Raw genomic sequence first — 26,701 nt, 5'->3', positions numbered from 1 at the left:
GTCTCACAAGTACTGTCACTAGCCATCGACTCCAATTCCACCCGTAAAAGAAGTAGTACGTAAGTCCAGCCTCCACTTTAGCGCCTGGCAATGTGGCGTGCCTTATATTTGGATTTTTTTTAATATTTATATATTTGGAAAATAAACTCATTCAGTGATGGTGCGCCTTATATGTGGAAAAAAGTTTGAAAATACACTCACTGGGGTTGCACCTTATATTCCGGTGCGCCTTTTCCGCCAGAAAATACGGTAATTAAATTAAAAAAAAGTTGTTGTGTGCATCATGGTAGCGGTCTAAAAAGCAGGGAAGTAGTATCACCAGGGAATACTGAACAAACCGTATTGACTAAAAAAAAAAAAAACTCTTGCAGTGCTAAACTACAAAAAGTGAATCAAAAACACAAAAAATCTAACCCAGGAAACCAAATACAGTACAAGCAAACTGACGAGACAACAAGGAACACCCGGAAAAGATGCAAAGGGAGCACTAATTGGTTGACACAAAGGACCCAGATGACAACGGCGACGCAAAACCAAACAAGGAAGACGAAAGCTACGGAAGATGATTAGGGCTAAAAAAAATAAGAAAAGTTGGCAATATTGTCACTTTTATCTGAGAATTCTGACTTTATTCTCAGGGTTCTGACTTTAAAGTCAGTCTTAAATTCTCACTTTAACTAATTCACTGCCATTCACAAATTTATTTGGGAGTGGATAATATGTCATAAAGCGCCATTCTCGAATTTGTCTGGGTTTAGTTTTTTCATGCTTGGGTGCCGATAAAGCACGGCCTCTGGCAATGTTTTGTCTTTTCCACGAGGGGACAACATTTCCATGTTTTCCATGTTAGCGCTTAGTTCCACCTTCAGCTGTTGTTAAATCGCTATATAAACCAATATGTATGTTGCATTGCATTTTGGACAGCCACCCTAATTTCAAGATCATTTAACTCCAGACCCATATAACTTAGGAATTAACTGAGGTTTTCTGATGCAACAAGAGAGTCTAAGGTTTCTTACGCTGCATTGAATGTGGATGTAGTCCTAAAACTTAATATTCTGTAGGTCCTGGAATTTAAGTGACAATGACAAAAACCATAGCCCTGGAGTGGACACATTTTTGCACATCATCTGGCAGTGAATATGTTAATATCAGAATTCTGATTTTAATTTCAGAATTCTGATTTTATTCTCTGAATTTAGATTTCGTCAGAATTCTGAGATTGATGGGTCTTTTTCCCCTCCTCTAACATTTCTGCCCCCCCATCCACCCCTACCCCAGGTCCTTCCATTTGACGACAACGTGTGCCTACGTGAGCCGTGTCAAAACTACATGAAGTGCATCTCCGTGCTGCGCTTCAATAGCTCCGCCCCCTTCATCTCCTCACCCGCCATCCTGTTCCGCCCCATCCATCCCATCGCCGGCCTGCGTTGCCGCTGTCCTGTGGGCTTCACCGGTGACTACTGCGAAACAGAGATCAATCTTTGCTATTCCAACCCTTGCCTGAACGGAGGGGTGTGCACTCGCAAAGAGGGCGGGTACACGTGCATCTGCCGTGAGGACTACACCGGTGAGTTTTGCACTTCATTTATAATAATAATAATAATAATAATAATTGTTATCTTAACTAAAATATTGCAATGATATTGTACTGGCCGACTGCTTAGAATGTCTGCGTCACATTTGCGAAGTGCAGTGTTTGATTCCAGCTATGCCCTTCCTGTATTGTGTTTGCATGTTCTTTCTATTCTTGAGTGGGTTTTCTCAGGGTAATTCCCCTTTTCACCCACGTTCCAAAAACATTTGTGAGAGGACAATTGAACACTGTATAACTCTCTAAAAATGTCCTGCTGAGTGTGAGTGGTTGTTGGTCTATGTGTGCCATGCCATTGGCTGGCGAGCAGTTCAGGGTGTCCCTCACCTGCTGCTCGAACATATCCTAATATTGTTAATTATTGATGCAATACAGCTACATATATCAATATGCCTTGCACTATGTACGTGTTTTTATGAAACGATTTTGCACTGTTACAGGATACACCTCAGTCTTCTGACATGTTTTTACTATGCTTAGAATATCTTGTTGTTGTTGTTTTTTATCTTTTCACCCCCCATCCTCATGTCCTTTCAAATTGCTGCTGTGGACTGCAAATTTCCCCATTGTGGGACGATTCTGATTCTGATTCTGAATTATGCGTAGAATAGGCTTTCACTATTGCATGTGAGTTTGGCAGAGTGAGAAGAGAGTTAGAATTTTTTTTTTCGTTTATTTGTTTGTTTGTTTGTTTTGCACAGGAAAGATTTATAAATAGAACCTGGTAATGATGCTGTACTGTGTAATTGTTGTTTTTCACTTCCATGTAATTACTGTGGAAGTGGGTGATAACTGAGCCATATAAGTGTGTTACACCACGCATGAATTTCAAATCCCTATCAACCCCTCCCCTCTTCCCTCACGACCCAAAATGAAAGGTGGCCTTTGTTTGTTTTGTGACGGCAGGTAAAAGAACACACATTCTGTGGAGTTTCTGTGAACGGAAGCCAACCGTTGTTTTTGTTGACGTACCGCATTGACGTTGTTTTTGATCCGCTGTGTTTTCCCACTTTTGTCATGTTGAGCCTGCCAACATGAAACACACACCATGGTCATGTGGGAAAACGTCTGCTTTCCAGTTGTCTACCTGTTACTTTGGTATTTACGCACACAAACATGCAGCACAGCAACATGAAATGGCACTTCTTTTTTTTTAATTGAAATGATGCTGTACTCATTCACATCATAAAGGAAAAAAAGGCATTTCAATCTCGCACAGGGACATTCAGGAACAGTCAAGTAAAGGCGTCAAGTACAGGCAGAATTGAAAGAAAACTCAGCACAATCGGTAGCAATACAGGACTCAAGGACTAATGATTTGTTGGTGCTCCAGTGGTCTCGAGCAAGTACATGCGACTGATGTGATGTAGATGAGGCAGCTTAGAGAAGTAGATGTGTCTGCATTACTGATTCGGGACCAATCAGTATAAAAATATAGATTTTCCGGTATATAAGGGGCACCCAAAAAGCCTTGATTTTCTTCAAAAGATGAACCTGCGCCTTATACTTCAGGTGCATCTTATATGTGAAGTAATATAATATTGAGCCGCAACAGATATTATACACCCGAAAATACGGTATACATATTTTTCGTGTATGTATATATATGTATGTATGTATATGTCTATGTATATATATGTATATAGAAACATCATTCAACACTCAAGATGGAGATATATGACACATATAATGTCCTCTTTAGGGAGTGCTTCGAGCTACGCAGATGAGACGAGATGAGACACAAACAGGAATGCAGACTAAATTAGTTTGTGAGGAGAAAGAGAGACGACGCAAATAGAAAAGAAATCTCGTGGTGGTTGTGCAGCAGGCTCTTTTTTTCCCCGACACAGCGAAATTGAGACAAAGCTAAACCGAGAGGGTTTGGAAATACAGTGCAGGTAAAGAGACAATTAGCTTTGGCTGCTATAAATGTGAAATATAATCCAAGAGCGGAAAAGATCACACTTCTAAGATCTCTAATGAACGTTGTAAATAATACTATACTAATACTAATACTAATAGTAATACTCATACTAATATTAATACTAATACTACGAATACTTTTTTCGCACACTTTTTTGTTATGTTATGAAACTTGTCGATCGATTGGTTCACATGTTTGCATTGTAGAAATATAAAGCCGCATTCATGTAAGTATGGTATTTTTCGGTGTAATTGAAGCAGGTAGCATAGTCCCACAATGTACAATAAGATGAAGAAATGCTTTGTTTAAAACAAAGCCAGGTGGTCGCCGATGAAATTGGGAGGGAATTCTAAATGATTTTTCAAGGGGGTCAACGACTGCTCACCAGAATCTGAGGGAGGGACGAAGTACAAGCACAGGACTGCTGTCCAATATTCTGTGGGTCCTGCAATTTGAGAGAAAATGACAAAAACCCTGGTACTGGAGTGCACACATTTTTGCACATCGTCTGGCAGTGAATGAGTTAAAAAAATATGACAGTATAGACACAGATGCACCTGAATCAACAAGGCATTCTTTCACAGTGTCACGGTTTGCAAGGTTGTGATGGTGGTTGTGGATCCCAAAAAGCAGGCAGGAAGGAGCAGCAGGTTGTATTTGACAAATTGTCTTAAAATAAAGTCAGCAGCAACAAAATCTAAAACATCAAAATCATCCAAGTAGAAAAATACAAAGTATCAAAGAAAACCAAGAGTAAAAGTCTGCCAAGATGAAACAAACTTGACAGGGTGCAGAAAACACATGCATAGCATACAGTGCATGCAATGACCCGACACCGAATGATTGTGCCGGGAGTCCTTTTAACTGCTACTGATTGGAACGACCAACACCTGTGTGGCTGCAGACAGGGCTGACAGCGCTATTCGTTGATCGCCAACCAGAATGTGGCAGTCTGCCACTGATCTGGACGACCAGCACCTGTGCAGGTGCAGGCGGGGCTGACAGTGCCACCCGTTGGCCGCCAACCAGATCGTGACACACAGTGTACCTACGCCTTGTCGAGAAATTAACCGTTGACAGCAAAGATCGTTTATTTAGGTGTAAAAGTCACAGATTAAGCAAATTGGGAGTCCATTATACATGCCTTGGGGGTGCTGGAGAGCAAGTGAACGAGTGATGGGAGGTGAGTTTTAAAAAGGGAGCAAGAGAGGAGACAAGAGCGAGGAAAAAGGGATCTGTGTGGTGCGTATTGGCCTCCAGGGATGCACCATGTGGTCGGAGTGGGAAAGGAGGGAGGGAGAGAGGGAGGGAGTGGTGAGGCGGACCAAACAAAGATGCCGAAGGGTGGTTGAGGAATATCACGGCTTTGATGAATAAAACATCTGCATGAATGAAAGGATGGCGTGAATACATTAAGAGGAAGAGGAAGAAGGGATGTGCAACTCCAGATGAGGCAAGGTGGACAAAGATCTGGTGAGAGCGCAGGTGAGGAAAGGAAGGATGAAGCAATAGGCCGGGAGGGAGGCAAGGTGAAGAAAAAAATATTGCGGTTAAATGATGATTGAGGTGAAAGTGTTACACTTGCAGTTCCTTATCAACGGAATTTGCACATTTCAACTTCCTCGATGAAATCCAGAAGTCAATATTGACTTCTGCCATGTTGTGAGCTATACGTCTTTCAGTCGGCTGTGTTCACATCCACATTGGCGCAGATCACCCATTTCTAACTCGTGTGCATCTGTAAAAATACTAAAACCTAGTCTGACGTGGCTGCAATTCAGACCCAGAAGTGTCAGTGTAAATGCTAATCATAACCTTTGCCGTGTTTCCATATTTTAGGGCCAAATGTTGAATTCTGTAGAATAAAGTTCAATGCACAGAAATGTATAATAATGTATGTATAAATGATTCCAGTTTAGGCCAATACTCGATGCGCCATGACAAATTTGTATCATTGATTTATGAATATTTTCCTGTTAAACTACTCGGCATCCTCTTTTCACAATCCAAGAATGAAAACTGGATTCTCAACATCAACCCTATTGTGTGTTTGGCACGTCTGTTTGGGTTTGTGTATTTAAGTGTGATTTAAGTCTCATCACACACATTATTCATGAGTGTTAATGTCTATTCATTTATTTTAATATTAATGAGCCGCTGCAGAAAAAACGATCCAAGAGACAAAGATAGACAATTTGTTGCATTAGTGAAAGTATGTCATTCTTTAATTCTTGTGTGTGTGCATGTGGACAACCAAACAGTGTTCAAGAAAGCAGAGTGGTGGTGGGAGAAACCACAGAGAATAACTCAAAATAGCATTTGTCAGTGGCTCCGTACATATTCCGAGGATTGTGCGACATACTTTGAGAATATCAAAGTGACATGAAAAATAACAACGCAGCAATGAAGTCAAAGTTTCTCTGAAGACATTTTCGAAGCGGCTTGGCTCAGCCACACGTGGGGAGATTTGGTGGTTGTTTTGCAGTTTATGTTCACTTGTGTCTCTGTGGGTGGGGATGGGAGTGCAGGGGGGCTCCTTCCTTGCCTTCTAAACATGTATAGCCACTGTTACATGTCTCAATGTCTTCTCTGTCTGATGATATTTTCGTTCCGTCTATCACGGGGAAAGGCGAAGGTTGCTCTTGACTTCTAACCATCTGCCTATATGCTGGCAGGCGTGTTTGTGTGATGTGCGGACCTTTTTGCTCATGGGCAGCGGTTAAAAGAGGTGCAAACAATGTGCCAACAGAGACGGTTACATGATCAAACTTGACAGCCTCAAGGGTGAGGGCTAGGGATCCTTCGTTTTAGTTTGTGTGTGTGTGTGTTTAAAAATAAAAGAAATACCGGTATGACGAATACGATTGGCGCGTCACGCTTCTGCTTGTCATCTTATGCAGTGTCCATGCTTGAAATGCTGTCGTCTGGTTTTTAAGAGAGTCCGTAAGGGGCAGTTTATCCGCAGGCCAGTTTCAAACTGTCTTTGCTCTTTTTTTGTATGGAAAAGCCAAGAGGGTGGGGGGAGGGAGTGTGAGTGTGAGCAGCTGCTGTGTCAGAAGATGTTTGTGTCCAAATAGGCTCGAGGAAAAGTAGAAACTAGGCATCGACATGCTTCATTCTGTGTGGTGGGCTTACGTGGGTGTTTCTTTGAGAAGGGTTCTGTGAATCGGTCTCAGGGGTTCGACGAAGCCTCTGCCTTGGAGGTTAAGACCACACTGACTTAACATGTGAATTAATTCGGACAAGCCCGCTGCAGACGATCCGTCGATTTCTACATTATTTATTTATATATTTATATGTTTTTATTTACTTGCTTATTTATTTAGCTACTTGGTTCATTCATTTTTTTGGTTGCTTGTTTGTTCATCTAGTTATTTATTTATTTATTTGGTTGTATTTGTTTGTTTATATTTGTTTAATTTGGGAATTTTTTAATATACTTCGTAACTGTGTCGAGCAAAAGAAAGAAAATGGTCGGACGAATATCTCCAATGTGGATTCACTTGCATCACGGAACTCAGAACAACAAAAAACTAAATAACAAATAATATGACAACATAAAGACACAACACAGAGAGTCATTCATTCTTAAGCACTTTCTGTACCCTGTTTGTTACATGAAGCAGTTCTAGATGAAAGAGGAGAGTAATTTTGATGTTGAATTTTGATTTTGATGAAGTAATTTTAAAAGAAAAAATGTTTTGTCTCTATTGTAGAGGATGCTGAATACTTGCGACTCGGTACTATTTGCTGAAAAACTGTTTTGGGGGGTTTTGGGTGGAGAAAGTAGCCATTTTTATGTGGAATTGATGCTGGAGGATTACCAGGATTTTTTTTGTTGAAATATTTGGGCTCACCATTTTTTTTCATCCCGCCAAATTAATTCAAAAAGCTATACATTATATGCGCACCTTTTGATATCCCCAGCAAATCAGAAGGTTTGCCTGTCATTTTAGTTGTAATATCACTATTCACCACTAGATGGTGGATATGGCATTAGTTGCACTTACACTTGGTATTATACAGCACTACACTACAACGTGAGTAGGCCGACTATTTTTTTTTTGGCAGATTTGTTATAACATGCAGGACAATTGTAGAACCTCACAAATTTTGAGTGAGTTTGTTTTTGTGACGAAATTGATGAAATTAGTTCTTGATTTGCTGTTCATCAGTTTTTTTGCAGCCCTTGAATTTTTATGGAAGAGAACCCTTTACACTGATATTTTTATTTATTTTTGTTTGCCTCAAACCCTTATTGTTTCTACAGTACATGCATCGAGAAACAATTGAAAAAAAATAATTTGATGAGCATTTATTTCTGTCATTTTGATGAAAATAGCATTTTAAATATGCTGTGCGCTTGCTATCCAGGTGACCAATGCGAATTTGACCGGCGACGTGGTGGCTGCGTGCCGGGCGTGTGTCGTAACGGAGGAACATGCCGAGAGCTCTCGGGCGGCGGCTTCCGCTGCGAGTGTCCTGCCGGCGGCTACGAGCGACCGTATTGTACCGTCACCTCCCGCTCCTTCCCCCCAAAGACCTTCGCCATGTTCCGGGGCCTCAGACAACGGTTTCACCTCTCCATCTCTTTAACGTAAGTAGATAAGAATACATTTTTTTCTTGTTGCTATCACGTTTCCTTGGGCTCTCATCCCTACAAATGCAATTTCCCTCACCCAGAAATCTATAATTGCACTTCTTTGATTCTTATCTCTTTCTCTTGCTCTTTTTTCTGCCTTTTTTATTTCGTCTATGTCTTAGATCGATGCCATTCACTTTCCTTTTCTCTCGTCTCGATCACACACTCTTGTGCGTGATGTGATTTTACGTTTGTTTTTTTAATCCTTGTGCTCATCTCTCAGACTTTTTTAGTTTCAGGTAATCTCATCCTTTCTTGATGGGACATCAGTTACGTATTATGTATCACATCAAGGTCTAGTTTATAAAACCAGTTTGACAAACAATTGTGGAATTCCCTGAAGCAGCAGAAAAATGAAAGTTTGAGCAAGCGTGGCTTAAAGTTGATTTAGTTGTGTTCCTCATCCACTGCGTAAAATCCCGATATTTTTATTGTCACGTAATGCATTTTAAAAATTCCAAAATTGCATTGTGTTCTCTCTAAATCCCACAAGTGCAACGGCAAAACCAGCTTCCGGGAAGTAAATATGAAATTTCATTTTCACAGGAAATACATATCTTCATGCACCCTCCAAAACTGGTCGATGCCCACTCATAAGGGACTGCAAAACACTAATCCTTTTAATATGTGTTCCAATAAAATGTAACAAGAGGATTTTTTTTCCCATTCAAAGTCATCAGGAAGGAATTATGGGATATTTGTGATGAGAGACATTGATTGGTTCATGCAATAGAGTGCGAGTTACTCAGGTAAAATTGCTTGTGGTTGCTAGGACACATTATGATCAGGATTCTGTGGTGCATTGTATTTGGCAGGCAAACGCAAGCTTCAAATACATATGTCCTTCTGCAATTAATCGACATGATGCTTTTTGTGTGCCACGTTACACTTCTGTGAGTACGGTAATCAAGTGCGAAAGAGTAGGTTTGATGTTTACGATTGCCAGACACCCGAGACCACAGGATGATAGGTCATGAAATTATTTTCGGGAAAACACCTAATTGGGCGTTTGTTGACTCAGAACTGGAAATCACGCAAAAAATGGTCAATGTTGACCAGAACTGTGGACTCGGCCTTCGTCCACAAGCCAGTTATGTTTTTTGCACTGTACAAACACGCACATTGTTTTTTTTTTTAATGGCACCACGCATTTACTTTCATATGAATTCTTACAAACATCACTGTTGTTCGGGAAAATGTACCACCATAGTTCGATACATTGACAATCAAATGAATATTGCTTGGGGTTTCTGCGGGTGCTCTGGTTTCCTCCCACATTCCAAAAACATGCATGTCAGGCTGATTGGAGACTTAAAAATTATCCTTGGTGTGAGCGTGAGGGCAGACATGACATATTTGCACATGATGTAATGTGCCCTGTGATTGGCTGGAACCCAGTACATGGTCTCTCCGCCTACTCCCTGGGATGGGCTCCTCACCCTTGTGAGGATAAAGCGGATCAGAAGATGGATGATTAGATTAGATTAGATTAGATTAGATTAGATAGATTAGATTAGATTCGCCTCATTATACTGCTTGCTTCAAGCAAGAATGTTTGGCCTGATTTTGAACACATCAATGCAGGACTCTACCATTTCTCAAGTCACCCCTGCACCCCCAACCCAAAAAACAATGTTGTATCCCTTTCTTCATCCTTCACCTTCGAATGTGGACCATTTGTCATTGCCAGGGGGGGCTAAAGACAGATACGGGGTAAATATGCGGTGCTCCCTGGGGCTGCAACATGCAGGAGATGTTTGTCTGTACAGACCAGCTGGAGTAGCGGGTGTGCTTTAAAGACCAACCAACGTGAATAGAGCAATTTTCAGGCGGAAGACATCAATATGTTTTGCCATCAGGGCACACAGATGCAATGCCGTCTAAAATATGCTTTGACATTACATTTTTACAACATATTTACACATGATGTAATGAGCACTAGCATAATGCATGACGAATAGACATATTGGGTGCACCGTGTAAAATTGAACGCATCCTTTCTTTTCTGTCTATGTTTTAGCTATTGGTTGGTTAGCAGAAACTTGATAGCACTGCATAATCTCGCCAAGCATGGTGCAGGCTTGCTGCAGTGACTGTTGTCGAATCAATCAATATTTGCACAACTTGAACCGATTCTCTTTGTATTCTGCTATATTCACATTGACAAGACTGATATATTTGATTAGTTTTGATAAAAATCAGTTGTCTAATGGACTTATCATGCTTTTGAAGTGAAGTCCACCGCAAGTGTGAATCAGAATTAATTCATGTTTAATTTAAATGTTTTTGTCAGTTTTTATATCCTTTTGATTGTTGTTGTTTTCAATTTTAATTCAGTTAGTTGTGATTAGAGTACTTTTTTGAGTGCTAATAAAGTTAGCTTTACTCGCCTATGCTGCACATTTTTCGTTGAGTTGCCATAAAACTGCAATCATAAGCTGTTTTTTTCTCCTTATAGTTTTGCAACACTTGAACGCCACGGTCTTCTGTTCTACAATGGACGCTTCAACGAAAAGCATGATTTTATTGCTTTGGAGATCCAAGAGGGTCAAGTGGTGCTCAAATATTCCACAGGTATGGTCCTCGATTGGTCTCAGACTTTGTACAAGTGCTGACACATTTTCTCGTAATACTTTATGGACACCAAAAAGAAAAAAGACACCCTGCAAGTATGGTTATTTTGACTTTTTGTACTAAACCTGAAGGTGAATCATCCACCCTGGTGAGCCCTTTCCTGCCTGGAGGTGTGAGTGATGGGGAATGGCACACAGTTCACATCCACTATTACAACAAGGTGAGTTGTTCATCTTTGTGTGTCGTTGAACAATTGTGCTATTTTATTATTCCCGCTCACATTTCACTTATAAGTGCAGAATGACGTCGCCTCATTTGGCTGGCTGCCTTCCTGAACTTTTTATTGTTTTTGCTGTGTCGGCAGAATTTATTTTACGACTTCATGTCAATAAAGCTCATTTATTGAAAGTCAAACACGTGTTGACACCATCGCGTGGGTGTTTGCTTGTCATTCGAGCCTTGCATAGCGAATGCACATCACCTTTAATTTTGCTCTGTTCTTTTATTTTCCTCAGCCGGCTATACGCTATGTGAGTATGACTGCGTGAGAGTCCTCATCCATGCTGTCTGTCTTCCTTTCTTACCCTGCAGATTGTATGTGGACAGTTTATTGTGTCTTGCCTGAGCAATAGCTCCTTTCCTATTCCGTTGCTATGAGATATGAGCCATGTATCCCACTGACAGCGTATATGTTAGACTGAGAGTAATCCATGTAATGGATTTTTATATCCACTACACACGGTTGATTTGTAGCATGTTCTTTGTAAGACTGTGTCAAAATTGTATGTTCTTGAAATGTCTTGAAATGTTTCACAATTCTATTTAGAACGTGTTAACTTTGTTGAAGGAGATAATGGATTAAATTAGCTGATATGTAGAACTAAATACAGTACGCTAGAACCTGGTCCTCTACGATTTTTACGGTTAAAATGTTTTGTTTCAGTATGGACAATTCACCTTGATTATGACTATTGTCAAATTAAAAATGAACCAACACTCAGTGGAAGGATATGCTAACAATGGTAGAAATTAGTCACAGAGGCAATTAGCTACACTGATATATAGATATGCTAGCCATGTTAGCAACAAACAATGAAAGCGCAACCAGATAAGCTGCTTCTTGGACAAGCTAGCACCAGTAGCAATTAGCTACATCAATAGCTACTTGTGATGACCAAAGAGTAATTTGACAATTTAGTTATTTGATGTGTGGTTAAATAAACAAACAAATACAAATGGTGGTTCACAGTAGAAATTCCTTACATATATTTTTTCATTTTGTCTCTGATGTGTGTTCAGCCGAGACGTAGCATGGGTGGCGAGGCACAGGGTCCCTCAGATGAGAAGATTGCAGTTGTGAGCATTGACGACTGCGATACAGCCTTGTCACTTCGCTTTGGCACCCAACTTGGAAATTACAGCTGTGCAGCTCAGGGCAAACAGACCAGCAGCAAAAAGTGAGTTTCTGTCTGGGAGTCTTTTTTTTCAAAGTCAGCAAATTTTACAGTTGCAGGGCCAATATAAATTCTATCATTTTATTTTGTTTTTTAATTTGTGAGTCATGTAGTCCCGCTCCCCTGGAGTTCTGGAATAAAAAAAGCTTGAAGTAGGATATTAAATCACCTTTCATGAGCTCTGACAGTTCACCAGTTGACTGCATGCTCCCTGGTGATTTGCTGTGTTTCTCTAATGATCTTGTTAACTATTTTATACTTCATCTTAATTTCTTTCAGTGATGCCTGCTCTCCCATCTTGAATAAAACACCCCATTGGGCCAATGTGCTGTCACCAAAATTTTTCAAGCAATTATGAAACAACACAATTATTTTTGTAGTCCGCCTGGGGAGTTTTCTTAGATTGGTGCAGGCAGAAAGAGGCGTTTGCGCCATTGTGAGAGTGAACACAGTTGCCTGACCTTGTCGTCAATGAAAAAGCCGAAAACACTATTCACCCTCAGGGCATATCTCATCCTTTCTTATTTATTTATTTATTTATGTATTTATTTATTTATTTATTCATCAATGTATTTTTTGTTTGTTTATTTGTTTATATGTTTATTTATTTTACCCAGCACTGGATTCTAATTATGCTTTTTTTGTCCATATTTTTATGTTATTTGAGTTTAAAGGTGTATGTGTTTCTTCTATATTTGATCCGTGATGGTTGATGGTGAAAAAAAAAATATAAAAACAGAACAAACACTGTTAGGTGAAAAAGTGACAGCGACATCACATGGTGTCTCTCTAATTATGTTTTTTTTTTCTTTTTTATCTAACATGACATCTTTCTTAGCACATTCCCTCAGCTCACATTCTGTCTTTTCATCCACCTCTGATATTTTTCTATAACTCACATTTAATCTCTGTTTGTTCATCTGTCTCCCATTCTCCCTTCTGTCATCCTTTGATCATTTTTTGCCCCCATTTTTATTGTGATTATTTTGATGATTATTATTCTGTTGCTGGCCTCTTAAAACCACCCTATTTTCTTATCTGCCCATATATCTCCACTTTGTCCCCCGCTTTGCAATCCACTTGATGTGTAACGTCACTCATATTCAATCTCTTTGTTCCTTCATCTCATCATCTTTTCGATTTCTTTCTTCCCTGATTTTTATTTATTTATTTTAGACTACCATTATCCTTTCATTTATTTTCCCTCAAACGCTGTGCTCATGCCTCTGTTATTATTTTTCATACAAGATATTCAATGGGTTTGTTTAATCCCGATATTCTGTCCTTTCTTATTATTGTCTAACAATGGATGTATCCGGAGGTTTTGCTTTTTATTTCTTAAATACATATCTCCTTACTTACTTCTTAGGTCTCTTGACCTGACCGGTCCTTTGTTCTTGGGTGGGGTTCCCAACGTCCCGGATAACTTTCCGTTTGGCGCCAGGGAGTTTATCGGCTGTATGAAGGAGCTGCACATTGACAACAAGCCTTTGGACCTGGCCGGGTTTATTGCGAACAATGGAACACTGCCAGGTGAGCAGGTGTGATTGTGAATGATTGTCTGGCGAGCAGTTCAGGGATTAATCCGTTTGTAATCTGCAAGAGAGATAATGACAGCAACATTGGTGTTGATTTATATCTATGATAGGCTGCAGTGCCAAACTTCCATTCTGCAAGTCCAATCCCTGCCAGAACGGAGGAACCTGCCGGGTCAGCTGGGAGACATTCTCTTGTGACTGTACTCTTGGGTATGGCGGGAAAGATTGCAGCCACGGTAAGAGCCTATTTCAGCGTCATATAATCCGTTTTGCTATGTATTGTATTACTCTAAGTCAGGGGTGTCAAAGTCATTTTTTGCCGCGGGCCACATTGTAGGTATGGTTTCCTCCCGAGGGCCGTTATGAATTTGGGGAAGCCATTAGAATGTTTAATCCGATCCACATATTACATATAGAGCACACAACAAATGAATAAATAACTAGTTTTCAAATCTAAAGTCAAGAATAATGACTGTTATTGTGGTTTATATCCAAAAATATGAAATTTTGGTTAAGAATTTAGCAAGCATCATGGAATTTCATATGTTTGATTTGCTTTCGGGGGCCGAAAAAAATTGATGTGGCGGGCCGGATTTGGCCCGCGGGCCTTGACTTTGACACCTGTGCTCTAAGTGTTAGCGTAGCAGCCGAAGTCAGCACCCTCCTGTAGCCCCACTGAGGAAATGAGACGTGCATATGGTCCATTCATGGAGGAACACACGTTTATCGCACTCTCAGATCTCATTTTTTTCATCAATGTACTAAAATTCACATTTTGAAAATTATGCCCACTTTATACAATACGTATACGCTTTACTGTCTTGCCCCTATATGGTGATACAAACTTGGAGTAAGAACACTTGACCGCTGCAGATTTCCAGTGTTTTCCTGTCAAAATAAAATTATTTTCAAATTCACATTTTGAAAAAAATCAGGATTAGTCATGTCTTGTGTTTTGCTTTATGGCATGGTTGCTCAATACGTCGATCGCCATCGACCAGTCGATCTCCAAGGTACTATTGGTAGATCGCATGACAACTTGATGTGATATTGTCAGGAACTGACGCTATATAGATAAAGTTGAGTTGTTTTGAAAAAAAAAAAAAACTAGACATCAGCCTATCAGCCATCCCTTCACTTGATTGATACAGTGGACATCTCATTATTAGGTACACTGCGTTCTCAAACACCCCTGAGCGTTGCAAAGTTAACAAGCTAGTCATTAGTTACATCTAAATTTCTCGCTCATTTTTCCCCCACTTATACATAAGATCGGGTATGGAAATGAGTAGAGGAACTGGACCAAGTCAGAAGAAAAAAGTATCACTTTCATACGGAATGGGAGTAGAACTTTTTTTCATGATGACATGTTCAAAGTGTGTTTGTCCCGTCTGCCAGTTATCAGAATGAACTCAGGTAATGTACAAAAATGTACAGAATTATGTTGTGTTGTGCAAAATATGCAGTTATACATCAATATAAGTTGCATCAATCCTCAATATATTTCTTAAAAAAATAGAATGGGTAGATCATTTTGACTTGGTCATTTCAAAAGTAGCTCCCATGCTGAAAAAGTGTGAGCACCCCTGCTTTACAGGGTTCCAACTAGAATGGGTCTATTGGGTCATGACCCACATGTTCAGTGATTGTTTTAGAAAGTCACATTTGTAGTTTCGATCTCCAGGCTAAACATTTTTATTGAGTGCAATTTAATCACACAACATACCAAAGTCTTGATTCACAAAGCAACAACAGTATATGCTGACCAAGGACCAGCCATTGATACGACTTTCCAGTTACATTTTCTCATCATTGTTGGATGTTTGCAAACTGTACCGTACTTCCTTATACGGTTCCATGGGCAATAAAGTTGAATTTCGTCTGTATAATATTCCCTCTCAAGTCCAATGACTCATCCGATGAGCCATCATCATTATCGTCATCCATCCGAGATGGCTCTGAGCTTCTGTGCATGATTCCTTGTCATCTTTTCTGCAGTGATGCCACACCCCCATCGCTTCCTGGGAAACAGCGCCCTCTGGTGGGACCTCAAGAACGACGTGACCATCTCCACACCCTGGTACCTGGGCTTAGTGTTCCGAACGAGAGCCCGAGACGGGACGCTGCTTCAGGCCCAGGCAGGGCAATACACCAGCCTGCTATTCCAGGTTCTAAAACACTTCTTTCATAATTTGGGCCTCATTTGTGTTTCCTGAGCCATGTGATTATTGATGCTGATTTATTCCAACTACGTCCAGGTGGCAAATGGTCAGCTCGTGTTCTCCGTGACTCGAGGTTCTACCAGACCAGTGAGACTGAGGCTGGATCACGTTCAGGTGGCAGACGGGCGGTGGCATGATGTCCAACTAGAGCTACGGGATGTTCGCAGCGGCCGTGAAAATCGTTACGTTGCCACACTGCGCCTTGACTTTGGACTTTATCAAGTAAGAGATGTGAAGCCGAGAAAAACAATCACTTGAATTTGACAATTTAGAGCTATGAGGGATGAAAATGTCGCAGTCAAATTCCTCACAGAGTCAAACAAAATGTTGCATGAATCACGCCACGCCAATGAAATGTACATCGGCCAACACACTAGAATGTTGCGATCTACAATTGACTCATGACTCTTCTTTGATAACCAAACACTAAAGAAATAAAAAACATTAGCTACGGCCATGCTCCTTGTAAGAGAAAACGGGTTCTACAACGGACACCCTTCTAAATGATCGAGCAAAGGTTGGTGATGTGCCCGTAAATAAAGTTTTAGTGTGTTGTATTTAAACAAACTTTTTTTACACAATCAAACACTTTAACGTTGATGTCTTTATTCATATCACACTACTCTTTTATAAGGTTAAACACTGCGATTCGAATGAAATCATTATGCATCTTGGTTCAGGGATTCACCTTCCATCTATTATTGATGATAATTTCCCTTTTATGTCCCCCTTTGACTTCTCACACTCTTTTCCCTTCCACTAGGGAACAGCAATAGTAGGAAACGAGATTCATGGATTGAAGGTCAAACATCTGCATGTGGGAGGAGTTTTGGGCTCTGGAGAGGTCCAGAATGGGATCAGAGGATGCATACAGGTGAGACGACACAGTTGAATTATTGACGGATTAGCTGACTCAGAAGGAGACGATCATTTGTTCTTAAGAAGAAAAACATGGGTGTCTGTCTCTCTCTCTCTCTTTCTAGGGTGTTCGTTTGGGTGTGCGACCGGATGCCCCTCCCCTGCCGCGCCCCTCTAGAACAGTCAAAGTCGAGATTGGCTGCAACGTCGGGAACCCTTGCGTGTCATCTCCGTGTCCCGCTCACAGCCGCTGTTCGGACCAATGGGAGCGGCACACTTGCATATGTGAACCTGGTGAGTGCAATTGGCAAAGACCATATGTGTCAAAGTCAAGGCCCGGGGGCCAAATCTGGCCCACACCATCATTTTATTCAGCCCGGAAAAGCAAATCAAGCATGTCAAGTGCCATGATACTTGCGAAAGTCCGAAGCAAAATATCAAATTGTCACATGTCGACCAAAATAACAGTCATGACTTTTGACTTCAGCTTTGAAAACACATTTTTCATTAATTTGTTGTGCGCTCAATATGTAATATTTGGAGTACACGAAACATTCTCATGGTTTTACAAATTCATAACGGCCCTTGAGAGGAAACCGTAACGACAATGGGGTATGTGGTAAAAAATGAATTTGACACCCCTGGCATAGACTTTGCCCCACCTGAGGAAGTGAGTTTGCAAAACCTACCAAGAGTGCGAGAGTAAAACAAAAAGGTGCACAAAATACTTTGACTGTAGTAACGGTAATATTCCACCCCTGCGTATGTCTCATTAATGTTGAGGAGCTGTTTAAGTTCTCATCAAGATCAAACCAGAGGAGGAAACGGAAACTTCTGACGGCCTTCCGAATAAATTGTATCTAATGAGGCAGATGAGAACAGATAAAAATATCAGTCATCACAACAGCGGATCAAACAGATGAAGAAATGAGCCAAAAAGAGTTGGAGGACTATGAAATGAAGGAAATGAAGAGCAGCATACGGCTTAAAAATTGAAACAATTGAAAGGTATTGTCGGCGAAAGTAATGTAAACAGCAGCGCTTTAGGGGAAGTAGAACAACAGAAGAGAAGAAAGAGAACTTTCAAAAGTCTAATCAAACAGCCTGGAAACATAGGCGACACATTTTTTTGAAAATATCGGAATGGTAGGTTTGAGGAAAAACAGGAATCATGAATTGAGCAGAACATGCGCTGAGTGAAACGTATCAGAATGCTGTTGTTTTCTTTGCTGTTTGGATTGCTTCCTTGCTGTCAGCACAGTGTGAAAAAACAGACCTGAAAGTCAAAGTGACTTGGGAATTGGGACTTCTTTGTATGACCTACGCCTGGGATCCTGTTTGATGTAGTAGTCCTTGGCTTCAATTGATCGCGTGTTAAAGCCTTGTTCTTGTCTTGCCATGGTTGGTGCTTGCCTTCGTTCTTTCAATCTAACCTTTACCAGCCACTGGTGTGGTTTCTCAACGTCAGCAACGTAATCCATTTGTCAATGGTACATGCCATACCAAGGCTTGTCTTTCCATCTGGCTTGTTCTCCATATTGAGCTTCTGCCACTGCCTGAGGCATTCACCAAGCAGGTCGTACCTCATGTTGTTTACTTTTGGACGCTCACGAGGCTACGGCAGCCCTATTTCTGCTTTGTGTACAGCCTCAGAATACCGAATTTGGGGTGAAGCCTTCTATGCACTGTGAGGACTTTTCTTGCCTTGGTATCAATAGTAAAAACAGAGGAGTAAACTAAACATATACTGTGTTTTTCAGTGTGTTTGGTGCTCTGGACTATAAGGCGCACCACCAATCAAGGTGTATTTTCAAACTTTTTTCATATATAAGGCTCACCAGGCTATAAGGTCCACCTTCAATGAATGACATGTTTGTAAACGTTACCTCACATAAGGCGAACCGGATTATAAGGCGCAGGGTCATATTTGTAAGAAAATGAAGGCTTTTGGGTGCACCTCATACACTGGAAAATACGGCATATACAGTATATGGATGGACAGATGGATGGATAGATGGATAGATAAATGGATAGATAAATGGATAGATAGATTAATATATATATATATATATATATATATATATATATATATATATATATATATATATATATATATATATATATATATAAAGAGAGAGAGAGGGGAGTCGCTGAACATTAAAAAAAGTTTTGAAATGAGAGCATCTGCTCTTAGCTAAATTGGAGGTAACAAAAGAAGTCAGTGAGTGTGTGTGTGTGTGTGTATTGCATTCAGGATGTAGAGGATAACACTGTCTGTTCAAAAGCCTCGGGCCTCGGAGTGAGCAGCTTGAGAGAGGATGTATGGAGGCATTGCTGTTCCTGTAGCATCCTCGCATTGCTGTTCCTGTAGCATCCTCAACTCCTCAACAAAATGGCATTGTGCACGCACGCACACACACGCACGCGTGCGCACACACACAAACGCGCAAACTCCCAAACACAAACAGAATCATCCACACCAAACATTTGTGAAAAATAAACAACTTCCTGCACATTCTCTTGTTTATTTTAAAATACAGCCCACATTATCTTTCATCAGCACAATGATCATTAAAAATTAAGAAAGTTGTTCAATGAGTGCCGCCCAGAGACAAATAAAAGTTTAATAACAGCACTGAAGGGGGAAAGAAAATGAATAATGAGGTATGTTCTCAAAAATTCCTTTTCATTCGAGAGACCAAAAACACAAAATGATTTTGTATGCAATTGGTTCAATACAATACTTTATGCACAGTTTTAAGCAGGGCAAATTTGTTCACACTCCCTCCCCCAAATATATTAGATTTTTAATAAATCACAAAATAAATGAAAATATAAACTCATACACCCAATGAAAAACATCCTGTGCAAACAAAATCAACATGCAAGGTTATCCGCACTCTTCTGAGGTTCACAACATTGAGCAACTTGTGATCTGAGCAAGGCGTCATTTTTACATCCCACGTTCATTTCATAAATATGAATCATTGTTTTCAGCATAGTGTGTGGTCCATCTCCAGATTATCTTTCGGAGAAAATGTGATCCTGCATTTTTTTTCCCTCAAAGGTATGCAGATCAATAATTATTGAAACTATTTCACATTCACTCTCTTTGCTTGTGGTATGTATTATCTATAAAATTATGCTCAGCTCAGTCAAGGCCAAACCTACTAACCCCCAATAAATAAATAAATAAATAAATAAATAAATAACCACATACATAAATAAATAAACAAGCCAATGAATAAATAAATAAATAAACACATACACAAATAAATACATACGTTGGTACATAAATAGATAAATACAGTAGATAAATAAAAAATAAACACATAATAAATAAATAAATAAATAAATACATACATAAATAAATGTTCGATCTGACAGATTATATCTGCACAAGGTGAACAATGATTGCGGTTTTACTATTGTTCAGCATTGATCATGGAAGTAAAAAAAGTCTCAAGACAAACTAAAATACATTTTGCAACATGCTGCAATAACCGCAAACCGAAGAAGATAGTCCGGTGAAATCTTGATATTGCAGTCACTGATTGCTATGCGAACTCTAATTAAAATGTCTCTTTCCAGCTTTTAATAAACCCGCTGTCTGTCACCCGGGATTGTAATCAACTTCTCAACAGAGATCGGCCAGCGCTGCCAGCTGCTGCTGATCAATATCTGACATTTATACACAACATAAAATGCATCCAACATACTGCTTCAGCCATTAACTGTCTATCACAAATCTAAACACAATTGATCTGTTTCTAAAAATATGTATGTACCTCGCTATTTGTATATCATGTTCAACACATCTGCTTTGTCATCCAAAGCGATGACTGGCGATCATCTCTGACCATCATGGCACTTAAGCACTTAAGCTAATTGCATGAAAACCAGCAATTGTGCAACTTGGTGCTGTTTCACATTTGTAATGTTTGGCCTCGATCGAGATCCTGCCAGATGCAACGTCGAGATTTCTCAGTCAGTCTTGGTGGAGTTTCCAGAAATATGAGCAGGTATTGACGTGAAAAGATAGGATGTCATGTCACAGTACCAATCAGGTCTTTGGGCCTCATTCCAGTCATGATTGTTGTGATGAACTGTGGCCACCAATATTCAACAGTGTTCCAGTTAAGTCTTATCGTCCCTTTTTAATTTCTCTCAGTTGTATTTCACCTTGGTGACAGTATCTCAGCTTGAAGTTTAATAAAATAGAATTTCGGAAGATAACCTGTCTGGATCACCCAATAAATACTCTGTGAAGCACGACAGCATGAATCTTACTCATTCAAAAAAAAGTCTTTCAGAATGATCTTGATGATCAACTTATATGATGTTTTCTATGTTCTTCGAGCCTCAAATGTGTGCACATTTGAGAGCGGGTCGAACTTTCATCTCCCATATTGTTTCAAGAACCATGTAATGAAAAATGCGTAAAGAAAAGCCAAGGCCGTCGTATTCGGTATTCTGTCAGTTGTCATGGTGAAGAACATAGCACTCTGTGAGCGTGAAAGCAATACAGATAGTAGTAAATAACACAGCCGGATACCCTAATATATTTGTGTATTTACACAATTGCTAGCAGTATATCCAGGAGATTTCTTCACAACATCCTTCTTTTGTATCTAATCCCATAAATAACATGCTTTCGGTTCGCTTCCAAATCATACCGTCCTTGAATCGTTCAACTGAGGTTGAACTTCTTGGTGATTGTCACCAAAAGATGAGCGTATTCAAAAGAAAATCACATTTCTTGCATAGGCAACCATATCCATTTTCTCGTCACATATTTTTCACAAAAATTAGCTCAACATTAACTCACTAGCTCCACATTTTTACTCCTCGCATTCTACCGAACGCGTCGTCATTTTTCAACATGCACATTCTCTCTTGCAGGTTACTATGGGAAAGGCTGCACCGATGCTTGCCATCTGAATCCTTGTGAAAACGACGCTCAGTGCCACAGGAAGCCCAGCTCGTCACACGGATACATCTGTGACTGTGGTGACAACCACTATGGACAGTACTGCCAACACAGGTTAGCTGTCTGTGTTGCTGTTGTTTATATGCATTGGCAGGTTCACCCGACACCTTTGGGACCAATTTTTGTCAAATTTGGTGCAAGGGTTCTCAGGGGATGTGGTTGAACATGTTAGAGTACAGGTGTCAAAGTCAAGGCCTGTGGGCCGAATCTGGCCCGCCACGTAAATTTATCCGGCCCGCGAAAGCAAATCAAGCATGTCAAGTGTCATGATGCTTGCTGAAGTCTCAACCAAAATATCAAATTGTTGTATGTAAACCGCAATAACAGTCATTATTCTTGACTTCAGATTTGCAAACTAGTTATTCATTAATTTGTTGTGTGCTCTAGATGTAATATGTGGAGGGGATAAAACATTCTAATGTCTTCCCCATATTTATAACGGCTCTCGAGAGAAAACTGTAAAATGTGGCCCTCAGCAAAAAATGAGTTTTACACCCTTGTGTTTGCTTTTGATTAACCATTTTATAACCCTGGTGACATGTGACATTTTTCTCTTGTACTTGAATGTGAAATTTCTTTTAAATTTAAAATAGTGAAGGCATCTTGTCTTTTACCAGAGACATACATTTCCCAACGAAATTGTACATATTACGGTAATGTTCATTCAAATGTAGATAAAATGAGAACAAAAAATGTAGTCAAATCAGATACTCTCAAACTAGACCGTAATGAATTGGAATCCGACTGAGTCAATCCGAATCGAATTGTTTCACTTCCAAATCGTACCATCCTTGAATCGTTCAACTGAGGTTGAACTTCTTGGTCATTGTCACCAAAAGGTGAGCGTATTCACAGTAAAGGATAGCAATGGGGGGTATGTTTCTTTGGGGCTCTTCTTCTTCAGATGGAAGTGAGGGGCGAAAAGAAAGGTGCGAGGATTTATGAACAGTTCTAAATGACAGTTAGTTAGTCGGCATTAATATGGTCCCTGTATCTATTTTAAAGGACAACCGACACCATTTTTTGTTTCCTGATTGACATCAGAAAAACGTTTTATAGCATCTAAAATACCCAAAACACGCAGGCTGATATTTTTAGTCAAATAAAAATGACTGAAAGTGTGCTATAACTGCAAAAAATTGAGCTACAAATTGTGGATTTTCAGAAAGTCCCGCCCCCAGTTCGTGACTTCTCGCCAAGATGTCTTGCCTTACTCGAGAATCAAAACAAGGGCTTCAGATTCGGAGAAGATGCTTTCTTGTTACTCATCCAGTTATGAATATGATTCAAATAGTTCTGAAGAGGAAAGCATAAATGTTTGCAATCGATTAAAGAAGTCCTTCCGGGTCATTTGGAGGCGTCAGGACTGATATGTAGCGTCCCAGAAAATGCACAAGATGGCGCCCAAAATTCCGTTGGAAATGGACTGATTTGTCTGTTGGGAATTTGTGTCAGCGAATATCAAATACTTGTCTTGTTGCAACACACAACGATTCACCATCGCATTATTAATGTGTTTTCCTTCCAATTTTGCCATCAACACGGACACAGACCAAACAAAGTACAAAGTAGTTTTGCTTTCTCTGTCAGGGGCGTTCCAAACGTGACGTCACGTGGGGATCGTCATCAACTCGAAAACAAGACTTCCTGAATATTCAGCGCAAGTCTTAAAACGTAAAATATAGCCATATGCGGTGGAATCTTTATAAAATACGCTCAGTAGGAGTCATTTGAAGTGATTTTACAAATTATGGACACAACTTGTCTGAAGGCGTCGGTTGTCCTTTAATGGGTGCACACACACATATATACACCAACCCTCCAAATTGACTGTCTTGTGTGCCCATTCAGGATTGACCACCAGTGTCCCAGAGGTTGGTGGGGGTCTCCCACCTGCGGCCCTTGTCATTGTGATGTCAATAACGGCTTCGACCCCAACTGCAACAAGACAAGTGGACACTGTCGCTGCAAGGTAGGACGCCCATGAATGGCGTCTATGGACATGCTTAGTTTGTGGAATGCCCCATTTATACACATTTGTTTGTACAGTAAAGTCTCGTTATATCGATATCGGATATATCGATAGTCCTGGTTATATCGATACTATTTCTATGCACGCACGGAGAAAATTACATGCAAACAGGGTCGGATATATCGATAGTCCTGGTTATATCGATATTTTTTTCGGACTCCCTTGAATATCGATATAACGAGACTTTACTGTATTTTTATTTTTATAAAATACTGTGTGGTTTTTTTGTTTTGATTACTTTTAACATTAGTTGAGTTTGTATTTGTATGTAGTATTTGCTGCAAAGTCCCAATCAATATTAACTTATTATAGCAAGGTAGAATTCCCAAACGACCTTCCTTTTTTTGTATAACAGAACAGTAATACCGAAATAAGATGTATTTAAAAACAAAAACCTCGAAGGCTCTTATGTGAAATTAATTCACAAAGATGAAGATAGTGGGCATGTTTGATTTTAATTCAAGTTATTCGTAGAGTAAATGTCAAATTCAGTCAGCTTCAGTTTTGGTTTTCTTACAAGTCCTCTCATTTTTATTATTTCCTTTGTGATTTTTTTTTTTTTTCAATTTTAGTTTTCGTAATTTTGCTCTCCCAACAAGATGTTTAACTGTCTGCATATTCAGGAGTTTCACTACCGACCGCGGGGCTCAGACAGCTGCCTGCCTTGCGACTGCTACCCCATCGGCTCCTTCTCACGAACATGTGACCCAGAGACCGGCCAGTGTCCGTGCAGGCCCGGCGTGATTGGTCGCCAGTGCAACACATGTGATAACCCGTTTGCTGAGGTGACGAACTCAGGGTGTGAAGGTAAGTGCTGTGTTTTTGCTTTCATGTGGTTAGGGATTATTTCCTTTGGAAATTAACCCGTTCAGGTGCAGCAGTTACTATTGTGGACTGATTATCTATCCGGTTATTAGGTTACATTTTATTATGATTTACGCATGAAATGTGTCACCATTTGCAAGATGGTGGTGGTGGTGGACTCCAAAAATGCAGGCTGGAGGGAGGAGCAGGGTGGATTTGACAAATTGTATTAAATGAAGTCAGCAGGAACAGAGTATTAAACAACAAAGTAATGAGTACAAAAGGGTCCAAAGTAGCAAACAAAACCATGCTAAAACGAAACAAACCTGACAGGGTGACACAAACAATGACCCGACACTCAATGGTTGTGCCGGGTCGTGATCATAACTACCACTGATGAAAAGCACCAAAACCTGTGCAGCTGCAGACGCGACCCGACAGTTCCACCTGTTGGCCATGAACCGAAACGTAGCAAAATGGTTAATATCTAATATACTGTTCTTTCCAGGTTGGTGGAGTTATTTGAAAATGTGTTCCTAGCTACCTGTTATAAAATGTATAATATTGAAGTAATGTAAAATGGAGAATTTTAATTAGATTACTCAACAAATTGTATTTCTAGAGCACTTTAAACAAACCACCACTGTATACACTCTTTTTATAGCAGTCTACATGGAGCAGATGTCATATATACAAAAACAAAAAAACCAAGACAGTAGAAAGCATAACAGCAATCAAACTGAAATCAAGGCTGAATGAAAAGCCAAAGCATACAAATGAGTTTTGAGATGAGTTTTAAAGATGGGCATTGAGGGGGCTTGCCGAATGTTTAGTGGGAGGTCATTCCAAACAGACGGATCAGCAATGGAAAAGGCTTGATCCCCTCTGAGCCTCTGCTTCGTTCTTGGTACCGCTAATAAGGTCTGGTCCGCATACCTGAGGCCCATGTACGTAGGGTAAGATGGAGCGAGGCCACTTAAAGAGATTTGAAAACAAAAAAATGGGATCTTAAAAAGGGCTCTATAATGGGATGCATGACAGAATATGAGTGATGTGCTCCCTCTTACGAGTACCAGTCAAGAGGTGAGCAGCAGCATTCTGGACCAACTGGAGGCGCTTAATGGAGGATTAGCTGACTCCAAAGTAAAATCGATGAGAAGGTTTCTTCAGCCGTCATCTGTATAAAAGTGAAGGTTTCGGACGTTTCGCCTCCTATCCAAGAGGCTTCGTCAGCGAACTAAAGTCTGACTGGTCGTATCGGCCCTATTTATATATCCCTAATGTCCAGACATGGTGGCGCCGGACACAGCTATGATAGGTCCCTACTCTCAGGTTGGGGGGGCAGAGGACCCCTCCCTGTGGCCCCACTGATTGTTCCTACATTCCTGACTAACGACTGGCCTATTTTCCAAAGTAAAATGCATTACAGTAATCAGCCAGTATGTGATGAAGGCGTGAATTACTGTTTCAAAGTGAAAAATGATGTGATGAATATTTTGACATGTTAAGGCGGTCTTGCAATGCCTTCGCACCTGCAAATCAAATCCAAAGCACAAGAACTACGAGGCACAAGTGCTAACCACTATACCCCATAACTTCATCTTTTGCCATATAAAGCAAAACAGGTTTTCCAACACCATTTTTGACCGCATGCTTTGCTTCCACTCTCTTTACGCAGTCATTTATGATGGCTGCCCAAAAACCATCACTCAGGGGATCTGGTGGCCACGGACCAAGTTCAACCTGCCTGCCGCAGTGCCATGCCCTAAAGGTTCTGTTGGTGAGTCCACACACCATGAAATCCATCCAGACTTTTTGAAATGATGCTTCAACAACAATTATTAAAAAAAAAAAACAATGCTACCTGTTTCCGACTGGCTCGCAGGTGCCGCCATTAGACACTGTGATGTTGAGAGAGGCTGGATGGAGCCAGACCTTTACAACTGCACCTCCCCTCCGTTTGTGGAACTCAACACTGCTGTACGTTGACAGATAGTACTTCATCTATCAAGACAGCTGCAATCTATTTCATATCGAATTGTTGCCGTTTCTCCATTGCCGTATTTGTT

The 26,701-nt window shown here is 40.3% G+C and overlaps 1 protein-coding gene across 7 annotated transcripts in view; it reads left to right on the top strand.

Annotated features, from left to right (window-relative positions):
• The window catches only part of celsr3 (cadherin, EGF LAG seven-pass G-type receptor 3), a 61,246-nt gene that overhangs the window by 16,525 nt on the left and 18,020 nt on the right, over positions 1-26,701 (top strand). For 5 of the 7 annotated variants that reach the window (XM_089011374.1, XM_089011395.1, XM_089011384.1 and 2 more), the window contains exons 3-19: positions 1,282-1,570; positions 7,893-8,115; positions 10,619-10,734; positions 10,866-10,954; positions 11,250-11,264; positions 12,034-12,191; positions 13,558-13,721; positions 13,837-13,962; positions 15,725-15,894; positions 15,985-16,170; positions 16,712-16,822; positions 16,932-17,100; positions 21,709-21,850; positions 23,648-23,768; positions 24,452-24,635; positions 26,311-26,412; positions 26,518-26,612. In XM_089011374.1, coding sequence (XP_088867500.1) covers positions 1,282-1,570; positions 7,893-8,115; positions 10,619-10,734; positions 10,866-10,954; positions 11,250-11,264; positions 12,034-12,191; positions 13,558-13,721; positions 13,837-13,962; positions 15,725-15,894; positions 15,985-16,170; positions 16,712-16,822; positions 16,932-17,100; positions 21,709-21,850; positions 23,648-23,768; positions 24,452-24,635; positions 26,311-26,412; positions 26,518-26,612 — 2,460 coding nt within the window. The remainder of the gene's footprint in view (positions 1-1,281; positions 1,571-7,892; positions 8,116-10,618; positions 10,735-10,865; positions 10,955-11,249; positions 11,265-12,033; positions 12,192-13,557; positions 13,722-13,836; positions 13,963-15,724; positions 15,895-15,984; positions 16,171-16,711; positions 16,823-16,931; positions 17,101-21,708; positions 21,851-23,647; positions 23,769-24,451; positions 24,636-26,310; positions 26,413-26,517; positions 26,613-26,701) is intronic. The other 2 variants (XM_089011411.1, XM_089011366.1) reach the window with 1 other exon arrangement.

Source organism: Hippocampus bargibanti, linkage group LG01 (genome assembly GCF_051943395.1).
Source record: "Hippocampus bargibanti isolate YZ-2025 linkage group LG01, ASM5194339v1, whole genome shotgun sequence".
Classification (NCBI taxonomy): domain Eukaryota; kingdom Metazoa; phylum Chordata; class Actinopteri; order Syngnathiformes; family Syngnathidae; genus Hippocampus; species Hippocampus bargibanti.
Note: the sequence above shows the minus strand (reverse complement) of the source record. Positions and strands in the feature narration are given on the sequence as shown.